The following is a 26,828-nucleotide window of genomic DNA, read 5'->3' as shown; positions in this document are numbered from 1 at the left end:
AACTAAACTTTAATGAAAGCTCGTTAGTCAATAGAGTGTTGTTTATACCTCATCTTTACTGCTAAGACTAGGAAAAATATTTCACAGAGATACAGAAATAGACTTCACTTGTCAATGTAACACAAAGATATACACCTACCTCCTCCACAAGTGTGAGCATACGTCTCGTGCTCTCGAGTGACTGCAAGGAGGCAAAAAAAAAGAAGATAAAATGTAATTATTATCTAAAAACATGTCATTCTTAATATAAATTATCATATCATATATCTTAGTTTGACAGTTAATAAGAAATAAATCTGATTATCTGACAGACTCAGAGACGTTATTTGCTTCATTCTCATCCAAAAGCAAAAGAAAGTAGTAGGAAGATTTGAACCCAGAAACAGACAACATGTTAACCCCGATTTCCATAAAATTACTACATGATATCACCAACAGCTTTCGTCGACACTGATTGGTTGGTTGAGTCGAGGAGTCTTCCCGAATGCGCTAGCTGTTATTGCAGTGAAAACACTGTAGCGATGGGGTAGCGTTTTATGGAACGTTAAACATTAATTACTATGTGTAGTCATGTTACATACAGGTATCATTACGATACAGGTATCATACTTATTATGACAGTTATAATTATTATATTTGTTTATATAATCATAATGATTAACTATGTATATTCAGATTTTGAATTTGATTAAACATATAATTATGTGATATCAGATGTGTCAACTGTATAAAAATTGTAAACAAAGTCAATTAAAAACAAAAGGTATCCATCCATCAAATCAGCCAGTAAACCATTAAATTGGAAGCCAAGCCACTGAAGCCTGATGCACTCTACGTCACAGCCAAACACTATTCCATGATACCAAGAGTTGGTACGTTAGACCGCCTTTAACTACAATCAGCACAGACCGCCAAAAAATGTTTTCTTACCATTTTTATCCTAGAGGTTCAGCTGATATTCAAAGGCGAACTTCATAAATGAAAATATTCTTTAAAAACTTTAGGGAGTGGAGATGTTTATCAACTACGAGAAACTATCCTGCACTGACACAGGATTTGAACCTAGAATCATCTTAAGCATCAAGACAAGCATCTCAACCACCAAGCTACATTTCATCCTCATCCAAATCTTTATTCACCATAAATCATCTCCCATACAATCACGGTCTATATGGCACTTAAAGCCCTGCTCACACTATCAAATTTTCTTTGACAAAAAATGTTCCATGCCCATATATAGTCATGATGTGCCCATATATAGTCATGATGTGCCCATATATAGTCATGATGTGCCCATATATAGTCATGATGTGCCCATATATAGCCATGATGTGCCCATATATAGTCATGATGTGCCCATATATAGTCATGATGTGCCTATATATGGCCATGACGTGATGTCATCATGACCATATTTAGGCATGTCACATGTTTTTTTAAGTAAAATTTGATAGTCTCTACAGGCTTCAAATCATATTTTAAGTGAAACAAAATTATGATAAACAATGTTATACTGAGTGACACCATTGTAATGAAACAAATATATAACAAGTTAGTTTCTGAATAGGTGTTGTTGTATCATGTTCTTTCCAAATATGCTCATGTTTTTTGTTTAAAAAAAAAATCAAATTTAAAATATCAACCTAAAGTATTGATAAAATTCATAACAACCATTAACTGTATCATCTCATAGCGAAGATGGATCTCTACAAATCTTTAATAAAACTGTATGACTTTATACTATCAAATAAACTCTACAACAGGGATATCATAACTTTATGTAATCAATGGTCACACAACAGATTCTTTGTTGACTTATTCAGTTCTGACGTGCATACGAAAGCTGAATCAAACCAATTACTCAAATATGTCAATATTAATCACTTCAGTCTACTTCTGAGGCACGACGGAGGTGAATATAACCAGAATAGCAGACTTTATTAAAGAAGGGAGCAATTGGTGATGTATTAATGCGACTAATATGCGTGCTAGATTTACTGAAATAGAAATTGTTCACAGTTTTCTGAGTGTATACACGCTTAAAGGTTGACAGATTAAGTCAAAATAGAGAATTCCAAATTTACGCTGTTCATACAACGTGATTGGTGGACATTTACGATTGAAATTCATCAGAGTTTACGATAAATATGAAAGGTATTTATAGAGATAATAGTATGTGCTCACTGAAATGTTATCCCTCAGGAAACTATCTTGCACTAATTTACAAAAAAATATTTTAAAAAAATCATTATTGGAAATAAATTATCAAATTGAACATAGAAATTAATGTGTTTAAAAAATGTTACTCAAAATTTTACAGCGAAAAATCATAGAAACACTTCCAGTCACTGGAATTGTTTATAAAAAAAAAAAAAAAAAAAAAAAAAAAAAAAAAAATCAGTTTTGGCTTATTTACATAAGTTTTAAATTACTATCCTTAAAGCTTAGCTACGGAGGAAAAAACTGGTTTTTTTTTTAAACAAAAAAGATGTCTGATAAAAAACTTGAGAATTGTTATTGAGATACAGATTTGTGGAAAAAAGGGTGGTTACGCAAATTGTACAACAGCCTGGCTTTAAATTGACCACTAGCAATTTAAGGGTCTATGAAAAGAAATATAGAAACGATATTATTCATGCGTCTGTTAATCGGAAGGAAATAATTATTATGATTGTTTTTTTCAAGGTAAATATTATCAACACTCATGTAAAAACATCAAGGTTCTCTGATTGATTTGAGTATAATATATCATGTGAATGTATTACATTGGGCCCAGGTGTGATCACTAGAGAGAGTGCTCCCTCGTGATAATCAATATGTTGAGAAAGAATTGTAGCCTTCGGGCGAGATTTCTGAAAGTGAGAAGGTTCTGCGGCCACAACTTTCTCAACTACATCGTGATCACTTAATCAAGGAATTATGTCTATATTAACAATTTTATATATAATAATCATAGTAGTACTATAAAAACAAATTGAGTTTCTATTCTTTTGGCTCATTTCTTTTTCTATTTCATTAATATTTTAATAATATTAAATATCAATAAAAAAAACCAATAGTAATAACAAATAATTATGTAAAAGTAAAAATTTTAACAATAAAGCAATAACAATAACGACGATAAAATAATAATAAATGGGTGTTCCTTGTTGGCTATATAAACACACAAAAAGCATTGAATATTAAATTGTATAGGATTTGTATAGCATGATTTTATATGAATAGATGTGAACAAATAATCCTAAAGTAACTGAAATAGTAATTCCTTTAATATCTTTACGAAAACACACCAATGAAAATCTGTATCGCAATTATGTTAATAATATTCAAAGTATAAATTCTCCTTGAAGCGTCAAGTCTCGGATTGCTTAACATCTACCCAAAGATATCGTTAAATTGACCTTTGATATTCTATTAATTGGGCAAGTGTGAATAAGAAAAACATAAGAAAAGCAGATCAACAAATGTGAGCAGAGATGACACCAACGCATTCTAAATGTGCCAGCTCTGGCAACCGCTCAGAGATAGTCCTTTGTATAGCTACCATGGCGATGATTTGAAAGCTGTTTATGTTATGCATAATAAACAAGCTTTCACATTTTTCGCTTGATAACTTTGCAATACATAACCATAAAATTATAATCAATAATTCATGATAGAACTGCCTGGCCACCAAGCCCTGGTTAATATACTCAATACTTAAGTATTATCTGTGTAGACCTAAAAGAACTGGGGTGAATAATTCAGAATTCTGTTTGTTTTTTGAATATTTAAATTTTGAGCTCTCATTAAAGATTAGATGAGAAAACAGTTCGTCAAATAATGGATACATCATAAATTCCTACATTCTTCTGAATGGACCAAATGCCTGATAGTTTAAACTTCGAATAAATTTAATCTTAGTAATGTAAAATGGCTGTTAATCAATGACCGTTAAACTGACCAATGACAAGAGATTTATTTACAGCGGACAACCTTTCGAAACCCGATAATGCAGATGAATATCAAGCTTCCATCTGGTATTTAAATATATTCTGTCCTAATTCACACAAATCTATATTTGTTTGTTTAATCCATGGTTTAATAGCCTCCAATACTAAATATTTGTAGGTGACATATTACACTGGACAGTCACTGAAATGTTCCTTTATTAAACATGCTGCCATCTTTGTTGTTATTATGGTGACTTGACGACAATCGACATGCGAGAACATTTTGAGTAAATAAAGAACCGCCACATTATTGCTAGATAAACATGTTAATGTTGCCTTTTGATAAAAAAAAAACAACCAAATCAAATTTACTTTACTTTCAACATAGATATCTAAATACATTTAAGCTAAATTTTCCTTCATTAAATATATTGATGATACACATATTATGCACGTACCCCATCTTTGTTGTTTTTATAGTGAGCAACATGCACACCTGAGTCAACCAGGTTCTTTCACATGGCAATTTTAGTATAAATGTTGTCCTATATACTTGAAATTAATTTATTACATTTGTAAATATTATTACTATCATCATTACATGAGGAAACATGTGGTGCAGTGGTAAGGCTCCCGGCTTTCAATAAGGGGTGTGGGTTCAAGCCCAATGCTGGTCACACTGATAATGATAGTGTCCTGGAAAGTTACTCTCCATCTAAGAGAATAAAGGAGTATGGAACTTAGGATGTAAATGACTTTGAATAAACCTTAAAGTAGTAATGACCAAGAACACTCCCCAGTGGGCAAAGGTGGCACATTGTGTACGATTGATGCAGTATCTAATGACTATGTTACACACAAGCGCTCTGAGGCTATGGTTATTACTTTTATATGCGCTCTATAAATCCCCAAAAAATAAATTATTATAATAATTATAGCAAAATTATAATACTAATAAAAGAAATTTCAAAACAAAAATATAATCAAACTTTCATGATTATATTATACAAAAGCATTAAAAAAAGATTAAATTCATTAAGAGCAATAAGAGAGAACTAATATTTACCAAATTCAACCTATTGAATTTAGCTCAGCCTATTCTCTAAGCACATTGCAAAGTTTACAGAAATCTACTATACAGTATTAAAATAGAAAAGAAAATAATAAACTGTCTAAAATCCATCTTCACTCCAATATAGAAATATTAGAGCCTCCATGTCGATACATATAACAAGATTTTACAATATCCAAGTAGTGTTAAGGATACCCGCAGTTTTCATTGCTTACGACTTAACTTTATAGGCTCAAAGTGAAAATTAGAATGAGGAAAACATTTCCTCACCAATTATATATGATGCATAGATATAATACTCTTCTTTAAATTTGTTGAATAAAATTAATTAAATTAACTGGTAATTAATTTAGTTTTTTATTAAGTAAAAGGTTAGAAAATCTGTGAAAATAAATTTGATTTGTGTCGGATCAAACATAGTTGATCCTTGTCAGCACTTTAATTTAATTGAGTTTTCCCTAGATTTTACTTATTTTGATAAATTGTCACATTTGGATAAAGCAGTTTGCTTTGGCAATTTATCAGGATTGGACAAGCTCTACAGATCGCAAGCTTAAAGTTGCTTGCTGGTCAAAGATTACTGCCTGTACTGATTTCAACAATAAAAAGGTTTTAATTGCTTTTCTATTTATTTATTCATTTTATTTATCCTGGCACTTCTAATTTTGTGTACTATTTTCCAGTGTGGTACAGTTATATGTAAAATGAAAAAAAATATCATTAAATGAGAGAAAATCTTAAAGAAAAGTAAATGTAAAATTTAAAAGCGAATATAATTTGGAAAAAAAAAATCTTCATTTTGTAATTTAAGTTATAATTGTTTGAGTTTTGTAATTTTGTAATTTAAGCAACCATCTACATGAAATTCTAATGAAACTTAACAAATGTCAAACAAATGCAACTTGAATAATAGGATAGTAATAAAAAAGAAACCGTTAAACATCATTAGGGATTGGTTGAAACTGGATATATGCTGTCATGCATGTCATAAAAATGTATTTTGAAGTCTACGGTTGCCCAAGCTACAAGACATGTCACCTTAAGAAGCATATTATCACATTTAAAGTTAGATTTGTTTTCTTTTTTGTAAGATATGTATGTATGCGGGTCATGAAGCATAGTTTAAAAAGGGATGGGGTATACAGGCTACTAGAGTATTAGTGTAGTAATGTCCCACCCTGTGCATGTGCGGATCCAGTTGGGAGAGGACACATTCCCCCTCCTGTTTTACCACTAAATTTTAAAATTTCAATGCATATCAATGTTATGTATTGAAATAAGTGCCACTTACTTATCTATTCTCTAAAGGTTGTAACTTGCCCCCACCCCACCAGCTTGAAAAATTCTGGATCCTCCCCTGCTGTGATGCATGGTTCAAATAGGTATTATCCCAGCTAAATATTCACAACCTTATAAGAGCATAAAATCTCTTTCTTAATATCACATATAAAGCTATAAAACAGTTTTTCAAATATCACAGCTTCAACCAATCTGGTTAATTATTCTTCATCATCACCAGAATCAAAAAAATAAATTATAAGAAAGAAAATAATCTACACTCTGTACATTTTAAAACCTTAATGCATTAATGTACAATAATAACGTATTGCAAATTCTAGTGGATGTCATTTTGTACAATGGCGTTGGATTTACCGTCGCTTTCGTCATATGATTGCATTCAGTTGGCAGGATACGGTGAATGTTGCTATGAAATTTAATGACTGCTGAAACACATGAAGAGATATGTTTTATTACACAATATAATAATTTTATATTCTTATAGTTGATGCATTCTGTGTGTATGATTGAGGCAAGCATTTGCCTCCTGACTTGGTTTATGTGGTAATTATGTGGTTGAAAAACATGCTCTAATCAATAATGGCATTAAGATTTTTACAACGCAGGTTGCAATATTTTTAGAGTAAGCATTTATTCCAAGACATTTTTCATGAATGAGATGACACATACTGTATGTCCTTGAAGGCAGTGGAATGAATATAGTAATTATCATAATAAAAACAATAGTCAGAATAACAGCAAACAATAATTAAAAATTTATACTGCTCATATCCATAGAAAAAAAAGCATTATAAAATAAAGTATTACTATTTTTTGCAGGATTATGCAAAAACTAATGAATGGATTATCATAGAATTGAGTGGAATGTTTATGTGGTGAAAACAAAGGCGATAAATTTTGGGGTTAAACGGTCGAAGTCACAGAAAGATGAAAAATTGTATTAATAAAAATTTCAAATTTAAAAAATGTAAATAAATGCAAAAACACAGAGATAAAAATGTTAACTTCCCCACTTGCCCATAAGCATATTTAATATGCTCTAAAATTCTAGAATATCCCACAAGCCTTTGAATACCACGCCTGCTATTTTCAGGTACTAAGTACGTCTAAAGGTATCACTATTGGCATGTCTGCCGTGATTAACGTTTTCATTGTGTGTATCTAAATTCCTTTACCTGTAGGCAGGACTTCTAAAAATGAATAATAATTATGGTGACACTGCCTCAGCTTTTGGCACAAGTGACAAACATTTGATGCGGAAATGAGGAGAGATTATAACAAATAAATGGAATAAGAAAATTCAACGAGATCGCATCTCGTAGAAGTATAAATACGGCCTATTAAAAGCAATATGAGATGCTAAATATATTTTCAAGCCTACAGTAGCTGTTTGTGTTTTTTGCTTTGGCAGATAACCACAGGGTTTGGAAAAAGTGCACATCTGTATGACTTGATGCATTGTACATCAATTTTACAAAAAATAATTTCCATGGTCAGAGACACCGAAGTTTTATTTATCAGAATATTATTATAAAAATGGTTTAAATTTATCATCATATTTCCACACCCCACCCACCCCATCATTATTGCTTTTGGAATATTAATTTCAACATGATATGTAAATATTCATTGGATATTGATCTAATAAATACTAATTTGCATATAATTAAAATTCCCAATCAAAATTGAATTGAATTTACATATTAATTGTAGAATTAACTATGCATTATACCTCAGATACTAAATTTAATATTAACATTAGAAATATTCATTTGTACATTGGATTTTGAAATACTCCTTGAATAAAATTTTATAATCTGCATTTGCATATTATCTTCAGAATGCATTGAAGAGTATTGACCTTGGATTAGGAATATATTTATAGCATTACTCAAGATACAGTTAGTGTTCACTTAAAGAATTGTGTTTACTGCTGTTGGAAACAGCATCAAAATACATGTACTTTTTATTTGCTATTTAATTATAATGCAGGGGTCCCAAGTTGGAAGGAGTCACTTCTGGGAGATCTGGTTAAATGAGCTTTCTTTAGACATGTATTTCATTTTTGCTACACATAGTATGTAACTGTAGTGTGAGACAACTGATAATAAAGCAGTAAAAACAAGCAAATATGTATGTCTTTCTTTGTTGTGTTCCAAATACACAAAATAAATGAAATGAAACATGAATTTGCAGGAGATGGGTTATTTTCCGGGAGATTCTTGCTTGCTTGCGGGAATGCCAGAGGCAGTACCGATTTCCAATAGACATGGGATCCCTGATAATGAAAAATACAAATAAATATGGATAAAAAAATCTCCTTGATACACATCCTTTTCTTTGTATAATGTAATAACTTCCTTTACATTGTCCCTCCATTCCCTTGCTACACAATATTTCTTTTACCCCTTGGAAGAATCCTCATTTTCCGAAATTCTTTCTACTATATTCTTCTTTGTCTATTTGTCATTCCGTAAAACTACTTTATCACTTGCTTACTCTCCCTGCCATATATATATATATATACTGTAGTCATTTTCTGTCCCTCCTTCCATTAGTCCTCCTCCATTTTTAATTCCATCTATCTTTCCATATTCTCTTTACCATATATCATCCCTAACTCTCATTTTCAAGGATCTTCCATAGTCTTCATTTCCATCTTTCTTCATGCTCCTTTGTCTGTACATTCCATTATAACCATCCATCATCTCTAACCAGGTCTACATATTCCTCAATGAGCTCAGCTAACTACATCAAACTGACATCTAATATATAGGCATACTATTAATCACCATCATCAATCAATTAATTATTATTACTCTAGTCATTAACAATACCAACTAATAAATAATTAATTATTTAATTAGCCAAGTATTCTCATTTAGACATGTATTTCATTTTGCTACACATAGTATGTAACTGTAGTGTGAGACAACTGATAATAAAGCAGTAAAAACGAGCAAATATGTATGTCTTTCTTTGTTGTGTTCCAAATACACAAAATAAATGAAATGAAACATGAATTTGCAGGAGATGGGTTATTTTCCGGGAGATTCTTGCTTGCTTGCGGGAATGCTGGAGGCAGTACCGATTTCCAATAGACATGGGATCCCTGATAATGAAAAATACAAATAAAGATGGATACAAAAATCTCCTTGATACACATCCTTTTCTTTGTATAATGTAATAACTTCCTTTACATTGTCCCTCCATTCCCTTGCTACACAATATTTCTTTTACCCCTTGGAAGAATCCTCATTTTCCGAAATTCCTTCTACTATATTCTTCTTTGTCTATTTGTCATTCCATAAAACTACTTTATCACTTGCTTACTCTCCCTGCCATATATATATATATATACTGTAGTCATTTTCTGTCCCTCCTTCCATTAGTCCTCCTCCATTTTTAATTCCATCTATCTTTCCATATTCTCTTTACCATATATCATCCCTAACTCTCATTTTCAAGGATCTTCCATAGTCTTCATTTCCATCTTTCTTCATGCTCCTTTGTCTGTACATTCCATTATAACCATCCATCATCTCTAACCAGGTCTACATATTCCTCAATGAGCTCAGCTAACTACATCAAACTGACATCTAATATATAGGCATACTATTAATCACCATCATCAATCAATTAATTATTATTACTCTAGTCATTAACAATACCAACTAATAAATAATTAATTACTTAATTAGCCAAGTATTCTCACTCTGCTACTGTAGTCAATTGTGATCTTAACAATATGCACAAATGGATTAAAATTATCAACATTTAGTTTATATTAAATTTAAATTTAATATACATGCATGTATTTGGAAGGTTTTACAAGTTTGCTTAAAATTAGGTAATAAATGCCATAAAATTCTCATTGGGAGAGTTTGCTGAAGAATAACAATTGGTGTGGTTTTATAAAAGGTGTTTGAATGTGGAATACTGTAGTAGCTCTGCAGTTACGATGCATTCCTTGCATTCTAACTAAGCCTCTGGGTTCAAATCCGTTGAGAACAAGGACCCTCTCAGACTATAAACTCTATTTTCTAGTCTTGACTTACACTCGATTCACAGTGGCATACCTAGGGAGGGGGATGCGCAGGGCGCCTCAGTCGCCCCCCAAAAATCATGGTCAAGTAATTAGAAATCACCTAAAATCTCCTTATTTTGTGAGTTAGCACCCCTCAACAGATCATCGAGCCCCTCCCACTTCACCTTCGCACTCCCCTCCCCCCTCTTCCACAGGACCCCATTTAAGGACTTCTAGATACGCCACTGCCGATTCACACACATAAAAATGTTACACACATCCCCTGCTAGGGGGATTTTATTAAGCATCCCTATGAATGCTTATCAATGTAAGATTACCACACACCCTGTATATCCATGCAAGAAAAACAGATATTGCAGAGGCCTGTAACAATCTTGAGATATTTAGCAAGTATCTGTTTGCATGCTCTTAGGACGCTGCTTATTTTTGCTCTGCGGTGTTCTGGGTATCTTTACTGTCAGCATATAAATTGTACAGCTTTCAGCAAGGTTTGTATTCACTTGTGTATGGGGCAACAGCATCTCAGTAGGAATATCTCTTTACATTTAGAATTATTTAGCATGCATCCCATGTAATATTTGCAAATCGGGTATAAGTTTATAAAACACCATTTCACCATACACGTAATAAACATTCCATCCTCAAAATGGTAAACAGAAAAATATCTGAATACCAATTTCATCTACATGAATTGGGCAATGTAAAATTAGTAATCATTCATTTATTAAAGATGCATCAACCACACACGAGTAATTCACTCAATTAGCTCTTCTACCTGAAATATATACTGCATGCATCGTAAAAAAAGTGCGAAAATAAATTGATAGTAGGAGAGCTGAAAAAAGGAAATTTCTAAAAAATGGTCAATCTAAATTCAGGTTATAATCATACAATAAACCTTTGAGAATGTGTTTTGTGGTGATAAGATCATCCACTACTTTTACTTGGTTATCAACCAGGATTGTATAGCAATGCCTGGTGATAATTTACCTCTATTGTTTTTGCATCGATTGGGTTCACTTCCTGAACTTGTTCCCCTTCTTCACCACCTTCCTTATTCCCATTTGCTGCCCCCTTCCCTTCCTCATCGTCTTCTGTCATGAGCCCAAACATGTTTGCAATTTCTTTGGTTTAATGGAGTAAAAAAAATAGCCTACTGCAGTCAATATATCCACTTAAATGTCTGCTTGTAAAATAGAAACCTCAAACATATAATTCCAAAATGAATTTAAGGATTCAAAATTAACATCACAGGAAAAATTGTACTTATCGCCTCGTAAAATCTTTCTCCATGAAAGATGATGAAAATCATTCAATCTGGTACGCATTCCATACATAGGTACCATAAATTGTCATTTTTCATATAGGCCGGGAAATGCCTACTTTAAGATGAGTTAAGTTTCACAATATCCGACTCTCACTTGTCTATATACTTGGCTTGCTTTATACTATATTGCTCAGATATGCTCCATAGATGAAATGAGAAAATTGCTGAATAGGTTAAAATTTCTAGAAGTAGCTCAGCTGCAGACGCTGACGTAGGATAAGAATAAAATACAGCTATGACGAATTCCAAACAGTATAATGATCTATTACTACATCCTGGCCATCTGTTAGAGCTAGTCTTAAGAAATGTCAGCCTAGCTGCCTCCTTTTTCTCTTACTGCTTACAAACGAATTAGATCTTACTGTATTGTGCTCCGAGGCAGAGGATCAATAGATGTATAGATGGCCATGTTGGCTGACTCTCATCAACAATCCACATAGGCTAACGAGAATACTCAGCTACCGCATCATCACAAACAACATAACGATAATAAATGAAGTTTCCAATGGAGACGTTATAAACCAATAGAGTACCAATAGAGATGAGAAGACTTTTAAGATCCAGTGCATATAGAAATGAACCAGTAGTAAATTATCATTATTCCATTGAGTGCTTCAAGCGAATTAATCAATTTTCTCTACCCTTGACTGAATATCACTTTTTTCCTAGCATGTACAGCATTCTACAGTAATACAACCAATAAAATAACTCTCCCCATCAGCTGATACTTAGACATGTATATAACCATGTATTATATTCGGATATACATCATTTACTGCACGTAAATTAATGAACACGATGGAACTGAGTGTGAACTGCCACCAAGGACCACCTGACTAACGAATGCAATATGAGCCTGTAAATATGAGATCAATATGCTTATTGTTGTGTAGACACGAGCATGTAAGTGTGTGTACACGCTTGTGAGAATGTGAATTTCGATTGATTTTATTCAGATGACTCTTGGGCAATGGAGATGACAAAGACAAGAAATACTAGGCTATTATAAATGATATGAAAGGAGAAGGAAATAGATCGCGCTAGAGGTGGTGGGGTATTAAGGAGAGTGGGAGATGAGATGGATAACACGTTAATAGAGAATCTTGAATTTAATAGAGTGAGGAAATTTAGTAGATATGGCAAATTTATATAGTTACATAAGTACAGAGTGTGAAGTTCAATAGAGTGTAAGGTTAAGAAAGAAACATAAGTGTATGGCACTATAAGAAAATTAATGAAAAATACTGAAATAGTGAGGAAACTATTGGAGTATTAAGGAATATAAAAGTATTTTTATTCAAAATATCATAAGTTGTGTTTCCAAAAATATTCTTATTGGAAAAATTATGGGGATGGAGAAGGATTCTTAAGGCATACCAAAGATAATATATATAACATACAGTAGAATACACCTAAACACCCTAAAGTGTTACCATGCATAATCTAATTAAAATTTCATTTCATTCAGGAATTAAAATAAAGTATCAACACATTTCATAGAAAACAACAAAGAACATAAATAAAATAAAAAAATAACAGATATTAATTCATACGGTTACCCAAGAAAGTGTTAAAATATTTTTAAAATAAAACTTATTACCCTTGGATCCTTTTCAATATTTCAGATCAACTTATAGCTTTTAAAAAAAGAAAATGTATTTTAGTTTATTATATGTATATCCTGTTCTTTCTTCATAAATGTCCAAACTTATAATTTATAACTTTTGTATATGTAAAGCGCATTGATTTCCTTGGATAAGAAAAAGCGCTACATAAATACTTGCATTGTTATTCTTCAACTATTAAAAAAAACATGATTTAATTTTCAGCAAATACATGTCAACATAACGTATGCTGCGATGCATTTCATATTAATAAATCCATTATCTACCTCGCTCAATGTTCGCAACAAAAATGTTAATAACGCATTAGAGTGAACATAATTTTATGCATGTGAATAAAACAGCGAGTAAGCATTCAAGTGAGCTAACCACATTACCTGCGAGGGAAATTATGTTTCTCAAAAATTTAGGGTTTCAACTTAGGAATATTAAGGTGATGACATAGTGGCGGATTATCTATTCCTTGTGTATTAGGCAACATCTTGAGAAAAAATGCATACCTAATGGAAAAATGCAAATGCGTACTAGTATAATTATAACTTGGCGTCATAGCTGAATTGGCTGATGGAACAGTCATCGGAAGATCTAGAATTTTAATACAGAGTGACAGAGAAAATATAGTTCCTCGAATTATTAACGAAATCATAGGATTATCATAATAAAAATTTAAGTACTTATTATAGTGCACTTCAGAATCTAAGGTAGACAAAGTGTCAGCAGCGTTAACCAGTCACTGGATCCACTAATTTTCAAACATGCGGCGCGCTATGTGCAACCTCCTCGGGGAGTATTCATGGATATCGCATGTAATGCATTGCAAATAGATCAATACATTAAATGCCAAAACATACTATCGGATACCCATGAATTTATACTCCTGGGTGGAGAGAGACAATTGCATGTAAGTGCCTTGCCTAAGAACATAAGTTAAGAGCTAACATGGGATTTGAACTCTAACTTCATGTTTAAAGTTCAAATTGTTTATTTATTCATTTCTATATTTTATTTGGCTCAGATCTGAGCGAATGCATCTAGAGGCATGTACCATACGTTATATTTATTTCACTTATTACCATGTTACATAAATTATTCCCACAAATTTCAAGCCTACTGTATGTCCTATTTTGAAAATAACGATTGCATACACCATCAATAATCAATTTGGAAACCAAACAATGACCATTGTGCATGTATCCTGAACTGCTTTTAGCAGATACAGTACCTAATGTTTTAAATGTATGTACTTACTGGTCTAGCTTTACATGCTCAAGTTGAAATGTCTGTACAATTAGCCCCATTCTGTATGGATCTTACAAAAGCCAATCGATGTTATAACCTATAATTTCCATGAATAAGTAAAAGGCACGAAAAATGACAGATGAGAATGAGACACTTTAAAGAAAAAAAATTGCATGAATGTATAATGTACATTTGAATGACGACAATGACGAGACAGAAAATGGTGATGTTGATGATGATGACCATGATGTCATCAAAAATCATAATAATGATGACAATGATGATGATTGTGACAATTTATTTACCTTATGTATTCATTATTTATATTGGGAACCTTTTCACACAAGTGACAATCAAATGAGGCTTACAGTAGGCAGTGGAACTGTTCTTAGTCATGAGAAAAAAAAATCTGGTTTTGTGTGTTTTTATTATCTTTTCAAGCTCACGTATTCTTGAAGAAGCACTAAATGTACTTTTTTCCCTGGTAATTTAATATAGAATCAACCATACACAACATGCATCCTTTTGGAGAGTTCTCTAACCATTCACCTCCCGCATGCCTCCTACCAGGTACACATTTAGACTCTTGGATGAAGAGAGGTAAAAACATAGCTGTTTGTTCTGTGTGCCAGTTGGGAGCTCATAGATGTGTTAGGTGCACACAAAAAATATAGGCTCGTATTTTATGCAAATACGAGGTTCTAATTGGTGGAGCTGGCTTAACCTTAAACTTCAGCACTCTATCTTAAATGCACTAACAGCATGAAATACATATTTCTAGCAAAAAAATGGGTCAATAAAACACATATAAGAAATAAAATGAAAGTAAATAATAAATTACTATAATATAAATTAACACATCAGGGAATATTCCCTACAAATAATAATTCTCATGTACGTTAACACATAACATTTTAAAGTGTTCACATGAGACATTACGTGTTCATGCGAACGATAGTTCACATAGTTGAAGATCATCAGCTGTATCTTCCACATATCAAATTACCTTCAGTACAGAATACACTCAGGTAAAATCAAATTAACTCAAGCTAGTCTAAAATGGCATTTAAATAAACAATTTAATTTCTAATTAAATGAGTTCACATGTTCTATTCCTTGTATCACTTTTTATGGTAAGGACTTTTTCCTTTTGCTAACGAGCAATATTAAATGGTTCTCCAGCAGGGTAGCTTAAGAGACGTAGTTAACACGTAACAAACCATCAATTATTTTAATGTTCTCAATTTGTATTTGTCTGACGCCATGCAAAACTTCAATTTACAATTTCATTATAATATTTTAGATCACAAATTAATAATCAATTCATATTAATTAGGTTGTTTAATAAATTTTAAAATTAGTATTCATTACTTATATATATTTTCTAATTTGTTCCCAGATTTGATTTTTTTTAATGGCTCTAAATTCTAAGTTAATCAATTTTATACATAGGATTAGTTTAACAATTAGTATGATTTAATTGTCTTACATATTAGGTATGTATTTAGAGTCCCCAACTAATCACCAAAAGTTAGATGGACCACCCACATAAAACATCATTGAAAACAAAATCAGCTCCTATCTAGCGCTACTACAGTAACATGGATTCTTATTTCAAAGGATCTCCATTGAGTGAGGAGAGCATGCATCATTTCTTTCTACCAATAACATAACCTATAGAGGGAGCTATTGCTAAAAATCTTCAGACCAGTGTTGATAGCAATTTGGCTGCTTTCATTTCAAATACAGATAGAAAGGTACAGGGTGATTCAAAGATCCTAGGCAATTAGTATTGAACCACTCATCTCACTCCCCACCAACTCAACTCTCCATTCATCTAACCAACTCCTACTGAAACCTGGAACACGCATCAAAACATCTTCATATGGGGACAGGCCTTTTTCTGTTGCAGCCCCAAAACTCTAGAACAGTCTTATGTATGAAATCTGTGCATCAACATAAATGTCATCATTTTCAAAACAAAACTCAAAACGCATCTTTTTTTCTGATTTGTTTATAGAACTTGGAATTGCATGTGCTTCAAAAATGTATTTTGAGTTATACAGTATAAATGTTATTTAATTATTATTATTATTATTATTATTATTATTATTATTATTATTATTATTATTAATCAATTTACAGGGGTGTAGACTGGCTTCAGCCAGGGTGAAGGGGTACAAAAAATAAGTATGTGTAACTAAATCCCAAAATGCAGAATTTCCAATGAAAACTTAATGGTCATTTTTAGTATTTTAACCCACCTTCCCCTTCCCCTTACTCTATGCTTTACAACATATGGTATCAAACAAAAGTACAAATTTCAAAGTGGAATATCTTCATAAATTTTCTATTTTTTAAATAATGACACTAATAATAGCTTTCATTTTGAACAGCCTTTTAAAGAAGAACATGTAACAAAAGTTGGTAGGAAAAGGTGATATTAAAACTTTTAAAAACTATGAGAAAAATTCCCCTTACATGTGATACAATAGAGTAAACAACAACACACCGATAAAGCATGTCAATATTATGAAGTCTTTTAAAGAACATGTTAATAACAAAAGTTGTTAGGGAAAAGGTCATCTAAAACCTTTGAAAATCTTTATTATTTGTATGCAATATAGTGAACAATACGGCTAACAGAACACTACGAAGTATGTCAGTATTAGTGAACAGGTTTTAAAATCCGTTGATTTGAACTATGAACTCTCATTTGGCAACCAGACGAACTGTCAATAGCAGCATTGTCAAAATCGACAGCAGGATAAAGGTAACAATTGGGCATAGAGGGTCATGTGATTAAATGCATTATTAGCATTTTTATTCATTCTGAATAATAGAGGGCCTTTTACATATTTATATTGATCTTTGGATAAAGTAAGCTTAAACTTTAAATAGAAATTGTTATTTCCTTGTGAGGTTGTTAGATTGCTGTGACTGTGAAAATACATAATATTATGGCACCACTACGATAAACCAATTAATTTCGTCTCTATAGAAGTACAGACAATTGAATGATCGATATTCAACGGAATTGCTAACACTTTAATTAAGGTAAGTATGTCAGATCTGATATTTATTACATTTATAACTGACTTTAAATGAAGTTTAGTAAAGGAGTTATGTTGGAGGTTGGCAATGGAAAGGGTTGCAATGGTAGAATGAAAAATAATTAATTAAATGAAGACTCCTCCAATTACAAACCATCTGCAATCAAAGACCATATTTTGGCAGTCTCAAATAAACACACTATCCTTTATCTGATAGATACTTTTCTAACTAGAGAACACACTGCTAAAGGCCAGGAAAAACCCTGGTTCAAAAATGGTTTTGTAAATGGAGGACCAAAGATAAATACATTTATTTGACTATAATTATTTTTGCAGTTAAAAACTCCAAAAATTAAAATGAGCAAGCCATCCAGTAAAGACCTCCAATGGACAAGATCATGCTACACTCTCATGGAGATCCTGAAAAAGTGTTCTTTGCCAATCATTCTACAAAACTCAGACTACAAACAAGCGGTTCGTGAGAAAGCAAATAGTTTAAGTGAGAAAAATAGGCCTACAGCATATCAAAAAAAGTATAGTAAAGTAGGCCTAACCAAAGAGTATAAATAGAACAAGAGAGCCAACAACGCTCATTGAGAGCGTAAAAAATGATACGCTCTACGCAGCTAGTGTAGGACGCCAACTAACGCTTGTATGTGTTTTATTACCCAGTGCTCCACCGCGCACGGTAGGTTTGTCTGTTTATCTGTTCTCCACAAGATACTGTACTTTTGTTTTCTGCTTACTGAGTTTATAGCGGGCGTACTTCTACCGCGCTGCGCAGCGCTGCACTGGTAATAAAAAGAATATACAACCGTTAGTGGGCGTCTTACACAGGCATGACGTTTTTACGAACGGAACTTTGCTCTCTTGTTCTATTTATACTCTTTGGCCTAACCTAATGTGTTTCTAGTTTTTTTTTTAATATATATTTTTATTTCAATACCCAAACCAACAGCAATAAAATCAAAAAGAATAAATAATCAAAGACCTACACCAAATACTCAATACAAACTCAAAATTTTTTATAATATATTTAACACTTTCTTCCTGAACAGATGCAGGAAATTTGAAAAAAATTATCAATTTCTAAAAGAGAATTATAAGCTTAACTTAATCTACAAAGTAATCCATTTTGGAATGCATTTACTCTCCTGAATGGAACATAAAATGTGGGCTTGGCTCTTAATCTACAGGAGGGGACACTAATTAAAAAAAAAAAAAAAAAATCAAAATTGTTACTGTATGTACAGAATTATAAAGAAACTTAAAGTCCGGGAGAACTCTGCAAACTTAGGTGAAAGATTTATAATGATATCATGTTTTCTCCGTCCTTTTTTGTAATGTTTATATATGCAATTTATCTTTAAAAATTTTAGTGACGTCATTACATTCTATGTCCTACTATTGTTGTGCAGTCGAAACCTCCCTATTAATTCATTTGCCTTTCATAATGAAATCTTTGGATATTAAACAATAGGTTTTATGGGTGGATCAGATATTCACAAGTGGTGCTTTGTGCGCAAGAGGAAAGAGAGATCATTTCCTTCTGGTTCCACACAATTCTCCGCTGCTTCAAAAGCTTCAAATCTATAAAGGTACATAATTCCTAACTTATTTGATTCATTGGTTTTTGTCTCCCTGGAATTTGGTAAATTCATTTCATTTATTTATTCAGATAAGTTTGGTTTTTTTTCTTCTCTGTTGTTGTTAAGCGCCTCGAGGTTGTGTCAACGTGAGGCGCTATATAAATCCAGAATTATTATATTATTATAAGTGCCTTGGGGCACCAAAAGCAACAAAGTCACCATGACAAAAGTCTGGAGCCCCAACCATTTTAAATACAGGCAATTTTTTGACATGTTGTAAAACTGTATTTTTTAAGGGTGCAAAAAAAAATATTTGACGAAAGCTTGGAAGAGGTTAATGTCTAAGATACAGACTTTTGAGTATTTAAAAACTAGGGAAGAAGGTGGGAAAAAAGGTGGTTTTTATATATTCAGAAATCTTTCAATCATATAATTTTTTTTTCTTTTCCTCTGGAGCTTGACTTTAAAGTATTAATTGTGTATATTTATGATTTTTTTTATTTTAGTATTTGCTCCACTTTGGATAACACAGCTTGGAAATATTTCATTAAAAATATGAAGATATCATACTATTCAAATTGATTCTTTATCTTAAACAACTTCGATTTGAAATCCAAAAATAAAGCAGATTACTATGAATAAAAATCTTATTATTTTTAGATCCAAAATTAAAATCAGTGCATGATGCATTGGATAAAAAGCGCTTCCCATTCAAAGTAACCTCACAAGGTCAAGTTACGTACTGGATGGAAGATGGAATAGAGTTCAGATTATTTGACAAACTCACCATTGAATCACTAACAAGTGTAGATTATCTATTGGCCTGTAAACTAACACTTGAATCAGGTAATTAGCACTTTTACCAACATCTAATACATGTAATACCACCTACCTTTTTATTTGTCTACTTTATATTAATATTTAAATTTAAACAAAATAGATAAATGGTATAAATTTTTCCTCCCAAAAAGGATGTATGACCATGGCATTTTCAAGCTTTAAATACTTAATAATTTCCAATCAATCAATCAATCAATCATTCAGTCAATCAATCTTCATTCATTTGCATGCATTAACTGTGGATTTTACCTCAGTGATTATCAATTTACTAGCCAAACTCCATTGCATCACAAGAGTAGCAGGAGTTTGTAGCACAATTTTTGCTTCTCCCGGAAGCTGTCATTATGCTTTAAAAAAACTCATAATGAGAACTGGTTTATACAAGATTTACAGTACATAATATATCTCTGTTGTATAGAGCATTACACTGGTTTATACAAGATTTACTACAGTACATAATATTTCTCTGTTGTATAGAGCATTACACTGGTTTATACAAGATTTACTACAGTACATAATATTTCTCTGTTGTATAGAGCATTACACGAGTTATTAGGTGAGCATTATCATAATTTGCTTCTTCTTCTTCTTATTCATAAACTGTCAACATTTATTAAACAAAATTGCTCCTTTTTTTTTAGATGCCACTAAGCCCCAGTTGGAAGCTCTGCCTATCTCCTCAAAGAACAAATTCCATATTGCAACTGGTTACAAGAAAACACAATTTGATTGGGAAAACTTCAAATCACTTGTTAAAAGCAAGATTGAGGAACTTAAAGTTTTTCACCCAAAAACAATAAGCAAAGGTAAAACCCAAAAAAGCAGTATTGCACATTTGATAAATGAGAAGATTTAAGAGCTCGTTTTGAAAAAATGTTAAGTATTAATGTATTATAATAATAATAATTAAAAAAAAGTATAAGGACAATAAAAGAGACTTAAAAAATGCTCTGTATGTATGAGGGTCTTTAATGATCAATATGGTTAAAATGAGCAAAACCAGACCCTGATACGGACCGTGGTTCCTATAACCATTTTATTAATATTTATATTGTTTTATTAGATTTCAATTTCTTTAAAGTTTTCATGCTGGGGAGGGCGATCCTGCTACAACGAAAAAAAAAATATAAAATACCGTAAGTCCTTGAATAAGTGCACTCTAGAATAAGCATCGCTCTCAAATAAATGCTGCACAAAAATAAAAGTTTTCACTAAGTGCACTCTCAAATAAGTGCCACAGCACTTAGTCAAGAGCACATATTACCCTGTGTAAACAGGGTTTTAAATAAAATGTATACATTGTTCAAATGAATAAATAACACAAAGACACAAGCATACATTTACAATTGTTTATTAATGATGATGTAGGGCCTACAGTATGGTAGGTAACATGGGAATGGGTCGTAGGCTTAGCCAGCGAGCCGTCCGGCTGTCCTTTTGGACTGCCAACTATTATTTAGGATGACCACTTTTACCGTGACGGCTTGGATGACTTGGACTAGCTTAATTGGGCCTGGTCTACCTTTAGCAAATTCTTTATATTCTTCAAATCTATCGAATGTTACATTAAACTAAAACTAAATCATATTTACGTTTGATAAAAACAATCTTCATTGATTGAATGTACAGTACGTTGTTTTCATACCAATATTCAGCGGGGATTCCAAAAAATGTTAGGCTTTTTCTCCCCGCTTTTGCCTACCAGTTGAAAAGTTCACTTACAATGTAAAAGTTACAACATTTGCACTAGACAAAGGTGAGAGACGAAGATGCATTTGATTAAACTAGAAACAATGTGAGTAACCGTAGCAATGTGCAATCTATGTCTATAACTGAAATATCTTTGTGATAGCAAATTCAACACTATTCCTTTGAAGACAAAATTCCAACATTTCAACACCTTTAAATTCTAAACATCATAATGGCCCAGAGTGGCTTCCATTTCGGATGGCTTATTTCATTTTTCTGGCTAAGCCCCTGGAATGGGCATGGAAAGCGCCACGCAAATATGTTTTTAGTAAGTGCTGCTCTCAAGCACTAAAGCTTCAAAAAAATTTATAAGCGCCATGGTGATTATTCAAGTATTTACGGTAGATTCTTTCAACAAACACAATAGTATTAATAGTTTAAATATTAGAAACAATTAATTACATATTTTAATGCTTTTCAAATTTTATCATTACCCAGATTCTTTTTTTTTCTTTCGATCAGTTGTCTTCCAGTTCGATTCAAATCCATTAAACTCATACACGGCCGTATTTCCAAGATGTATATCATTTCACATAAAGGAAATTGAAGAGGAACAAGAGAGTGGTGTTGAAAAACCCACACAATCCTTAGTAGCTGCTAACCAGGCTAAAGAAACTCAACAATCTCTAAATGCGAAATATGAGGGGTCTGCAGTGGCAGCACCTATAAAAGAGGACATAGGGAAGAAAAAGGAAGATACATCTGTTCACAAAGAAGTTGAAAAAAGAAAACACAAGAATGATCGAAGGAAACAAGTCCCCCGAGAAAGAGAACAGAAAATTCATGAGCATGAGAAAAAAAGAAAACAAAGAATTAGTCACCTCCATGATAAACAGGTAGCAACAGGGCCTGTGTTGTCATTCAGTGAGCAAATCAATCAGAAAGCTTTTCAGATTGGACAACTGAATGATCTAGAAATCTCACAAAATTCTCATCCATCTACTTCTGGAAGCAATGTGTCTCAAATAAAAGCAGAGGTACCACACAAAGGTGTATCTGTGATGGCTGCTAAAGTAGAAAGCAAATTTAAAGATGAAAAAATACAGATGTCAGAACCATCAGATTCATCCAGATTGGAAGAAAGGAAAGTACTTCACTCTCCAGTACATATAGCCACACCTACAATTGAAAAGACATCTGAACCAACACCTATAATAATGCCTACCAATGTTGGTTCTTACCCATCTGGAAATACACCTAAGCTAGTTGATAAAAATCCTACAACACCTACACCAGCAGTTAAAATCCGTCCTGTTACTACACCTATGGCAGTTACGTCAACACAAGCAGCTAAACCTGCACCGAAAGTAGCTAAAAAAACCCCTGCTGTAAGGAAGAAACTGGTTCCAAAACCATCTGAGTCAATTAAGAGGTACAGTGAACCATCTATTTCAAAATCTGTCGAACGTCCCACTCGTCCTCTCTCTGAAATTATATTAACGCTCAATGCAAGTAGTGGTGGCATAATGGGTATAAATCCAAGCCAGTCAAAACCAAAACAGATGTCACTTGGCTATGATCAATCAAACAATCCACCTTGGGAAGCTTTTAATGTGGGTTCTCGAGCTGCTGACATACCAAGCAAGCAGCGTAAAAATGAATGCAAACCACCAGATGTAAAAAAAAAACCACAGAAACCCCAAAATTTAAATCTTAAACTCCCTCCAAATGAATCAAAAGGGAAATGTGACATTCCACAATTACCAGGAATAGATGCTGGAAAGAGTGTCACCATTGTATCTCCTACGATCGCTAATATCATCGAAAGACTATCAGTGGATGGCGAACCGAAGATACCTATGGCAGCTGGCAGTGGATTCAGTAATCCATCAGGTGGTACAGTGAAGATACTAGGTAAAAACCAGAATCCAAAGGAGCACATTTACGATGAGATACGCGAACCAATATTTGATGCTAAAAAGTCAACAGTGACAGATCCCAAGATAGCTTATGATACAATACTCCACAACGAGGCAGAAACTAAAAATTATGTTGCATTAGTCAAAAGAAATGGTAACCAGGACAATGATGTTCCATCCAAATTGGTAATACCAAAAGATCCATATAGTGGAGCATACGTGAACGTGCAATCATACGAGTAAACGCAGACATAAACACTACCGTGGAACTGAGCTACGAACCTTTCCACTAAGCCCGCCCCTTGGATATTGTTCCTAAGGTCCCATAAAAAAATAATTAAACATGTGCGTTTGTGTTGTGAGACAGACAACATGTGTGTTTGTGGGACACACGCCTACTCCAGGACCTGTTCTGATTGGTCAGTTGTTAAGTCTGATTGACACTCTGGAAGGTCCATTGTGTCCATGTTGCCTTGCTCAAGAACCAAAGCATAATTTTTCTTTGTATCTATCAACTTTACTCAAATTATATGATTGTTTTACCGGTAAGAATGTTACTAACGTTAATCTATTGGTCCTATATAAATAGTGTCTCAGCTTTCCATAAGCAGAGCTCTTATACACCTTTAACATAGAATATAAGATTATATATAATTTATTTTATTTATTCTGATATTGACATAAAATTAAAGAGCAGCCAAAGGCTAAAATGGTTTGTATTACAAAGAGTTTAAAAAAAACAAAAACATATAATAATAATATTCTTTTAAATAAATGATTGAATATCAAAATCAGAGCATCTTGAAAAAATGTCAGAGATAAAAATATAGTCTAGCGCCCTCTACAGATAAGTCAGTGAGTAGTTGCCACGGTTCAGTGACACAGGCATAATTAAAGCACACAGCATATCATCAGAGATGACTATACACAATATATACAAGTCATCAGAATAACAATGCATGGCATGATGAATCCGACAAAATAATCTCTTAAATTAGAAAATCTAAGAGCAATGATGGTTGCACAGGCTCAAATAAACATGAATGAAATTACATTCAAATGCCAAAACAATGATGTAGTTTTTCAATATTACATATTGGAGCATTTTGTATCCCTGTTATAATAAGATAAAATGTTGATGATGTACACATTTAATCATTTACTTTCCATTAAAAATCATTATAAATATAATGTATAATACTGAAATTTAATAGATAAAAAATGCATATCATTAGGAATGAAGAAACAATGGCTAAAAAATTGATAAGAATAGATATTATTTATTTTTAAGGTACACACATGCTTCGGCTGACGAGAATTAATATAATTCAATTCATATATATTGCCTGGTTTTAGTACCACAGGGGAAATCTCTATACTACGATTCCAATGACATTTTGAAGAATGATGCTGCAATACACGATTCAATCAAGATGTCTTATAGGTAGATAAAAAAAAATCAATGTTCAATACAACCGTAATATGTTTACACAGATTATAATGCTGAGATACAAGTATAGTACCTAGATGATTTCAGCATATAGACTTTTTGTTCAGATTCCTGTTAAAAAATATTTTTTCATACATGTATGAAATTTGTAAATTTTTGTAATTTCACCTATTTTGAATTCATATTACTTATGTGTGTAAAGACAAGCTTCTTATCCTGTTCTTGCTTATCATGTTTGAGGTAGCTTCATTAGGATGCAGCCTACTGTATGCCAATAAGAGTTACTGTAGATAGTATCATACATACTGTTGTTCACACATAAGAGTGGGTTGTGAGAATTGTTAATAGAAATTATATACTATACATGATTAAATTCAAACTGACCTTTTAAAATGAATTTAGAATTAATCAAGAAAATTAAGAATTCAATGTGGTGATGACTAATACTAATATTTGAGTCAATGAATACTTCTTTAGTAAACTGATAAAATTGTTTGTACTTATTTATTATTATACTTAATATTAAAATAAATATAATAACAATACAAGTATAATAAACATTTTTATACATGAAGGCAAAGACTATGCTGGCATAATAATGAGTGTTTACATTTCTTGTATAGGTTCCATGTGTATTGTTCAGTGATTAATTTTAAAAAATCAATTATTATTTATGGATTATGAATATATGAATAAATAACCAAAAAAAATGATCAATTTGAAAATATAAATTAGTGTATTTAAAACACAAGACGAGCCAATTTGCTGACTGGCCTAAGTTTCTTCCTATGTTTAAACCAGTAAGCCTCTTCTAAATTGAAAATAAAATTAAAGAGTATAAACGTAATTATTTTCTGTACATAAAATAAAATTATTCTGAAATATTTATCCAGAAACACCAATAATAGAGATTCATACAAAATATTCTAAAAGTGCAATGACATTTAATTTTTTTTTCATTATTTTATAACTTACAGTAAACTGCTTATATAATTGTTAAAAATGAATATATTAATATTGTAATGAAATATTATATTACCAATAATGTAATTTCACTTGTAGCTTGAGGAAATGATCATTGAAAAAGCCTGTAATGATTTTAAAGGTTTATCAAATTGTAATTTACTATAAAGTAATGATGCTCATTATTAGCACAACATACATTTTACATATTACATACTGGGAAAAAGAGAACATTATGAAACACATTAACCAGAATGCCATAACAAATCAATGAGTATTGTGTTGTTACCTAGCAACATCTTCCAAGCAAAATTGAAGGCCTTCAAAAGAAATAGGATAGTCCTTAATAGGAACAGTGTATAGAAAAAAAGAAAAAAGATATCAGGAATCAATTCACTAAATGCATTAACACACAGCGCAGGATGGCGATTATTCACTGGATATTTCATTTCATCTAATTATCACTCCCTGTCTACAATATAGCAGCAACAGCAAATGCTAATTTTCAAAATTTTTACCGGTAGAATAAGATACGTCTTGAAGATCTGCTAATGAACAATATATTTTGTATCAACCTGTCATGAATGAATGGACAGGCAAGAAGAACACCATAGACCTCTGTTGTGCAACCCACTGTACAGTATGGGTCACGACCCAATGATTGGGTGGCAAAGAAATTTGGATGGGTCACAAAGTTGCTTCAGATAAAAACAAAATTGATGGTAACAAATGAAAGTGCTGACAAAAAAAAATGCCAACAACTGAACCCCAACGTATGTTAGTAAA

The 26,828-nt window shown here is 32.2% G+C and overlaps 2 protein-coding genes across 7 annotated transcripts in view; one reads left to right on the top strand and one right to left on the bottom strand.

Moving 5' to 3' along the window:
- The window catches only part of LOC117111697 (synaptosomal-associated protein 25-like), a 37,693-nt gene extending 25,194 nt beyond the window's left edge, over window positions 1–12,499 (bottom strand). Inside the window, exons 1-2 of one of the 4 annotated variants that reach the window (XM_033254686.1) lie at window positions 11,342–12,499; window positions 140–181 (exon numbers count right to left, since the gene is read on the bottom strand). In XM_033254686.1, coding sequence (XP_033110577.1) covers window positions 140–181; window positions 11,342–11,464 — 165 coding nt within the window. In that variant the 5' untranslated portion in view covers window positions 11,465–12,499. The remainder of the gene's footprint in view (window positions 1–139; window positions 182–11,341) is intronic. The other 3 variants (XM_033254688.1, XM_033254687.1, XM_033254685.1) reach the window with 3 other exon arrangements.
- Window positions 12,500–17,407: 4,908 nt separating this feature from the next.
- On the top strand, window positions 17,408–25,792 carry LOC117111696 (neurofilament medium polypeptide-like). 3 transcript variants are annotated; one of them, XM_033254681.1, is made up of 6 exons: window positions 17,409–17,596; window positions 17,929–18,066; window positions 19,073–19,190; window positions 19,842–20,027; window positions 20,663–20,827; window positions 22,233–25,792. In XM_033254681.1, exons 2-6 carry the CDS (start codon window positions 17,950–17,952, stop codon window positions 23,870–23,872), a joined length of 2,226 nt encoding a protein of 741 aa, XP_033110572.1. In that variant the 5' UTR covers window positions 17,409–17,596; window positions 17,929–17,949; the 3' UTR covers window positions 23,873–25,792. The 3 variants fall into 3 exon arrangements, with proteins under 3 accessions (XP_033110574.1, XP_033110572.1, XP_033110575.1); XM_033254683.1 differs by lacking the exon at window positions 19,842–20,027 and having other exon boundaries at window positions 17,408–17,596; XM_033254684.1 differs by lacking the exon at window positions 17,929–18,066 and having other exon boundaries at window positions 17,410–17,596.
- Window positions 25,793–26,828: the final 1,036 nt, after the last annotated feature.

This window comes from Anneissia japonica, unplaced genomic scaffold, assembly GCF_011630105.1.
Source record: "Anneissia japonica isolate Jap-2015-1 unplaced genomic scaffold, ASM1163010v1 scaffold287923_len1623670_cov205, whole genome shotgun sequence".
Taxonomy (NCBI): domain Eukaryota; kingdom Metazoa; phylum Echinodermata; class Crinoidea; order Comatulida; family Comatulidae; genus Anneissia; species Anneissia japonica.
Note: the sequence above shows the minus strand (reverse complement) of the source record. Positions and strands in the feature narration are given on the sequence as shown.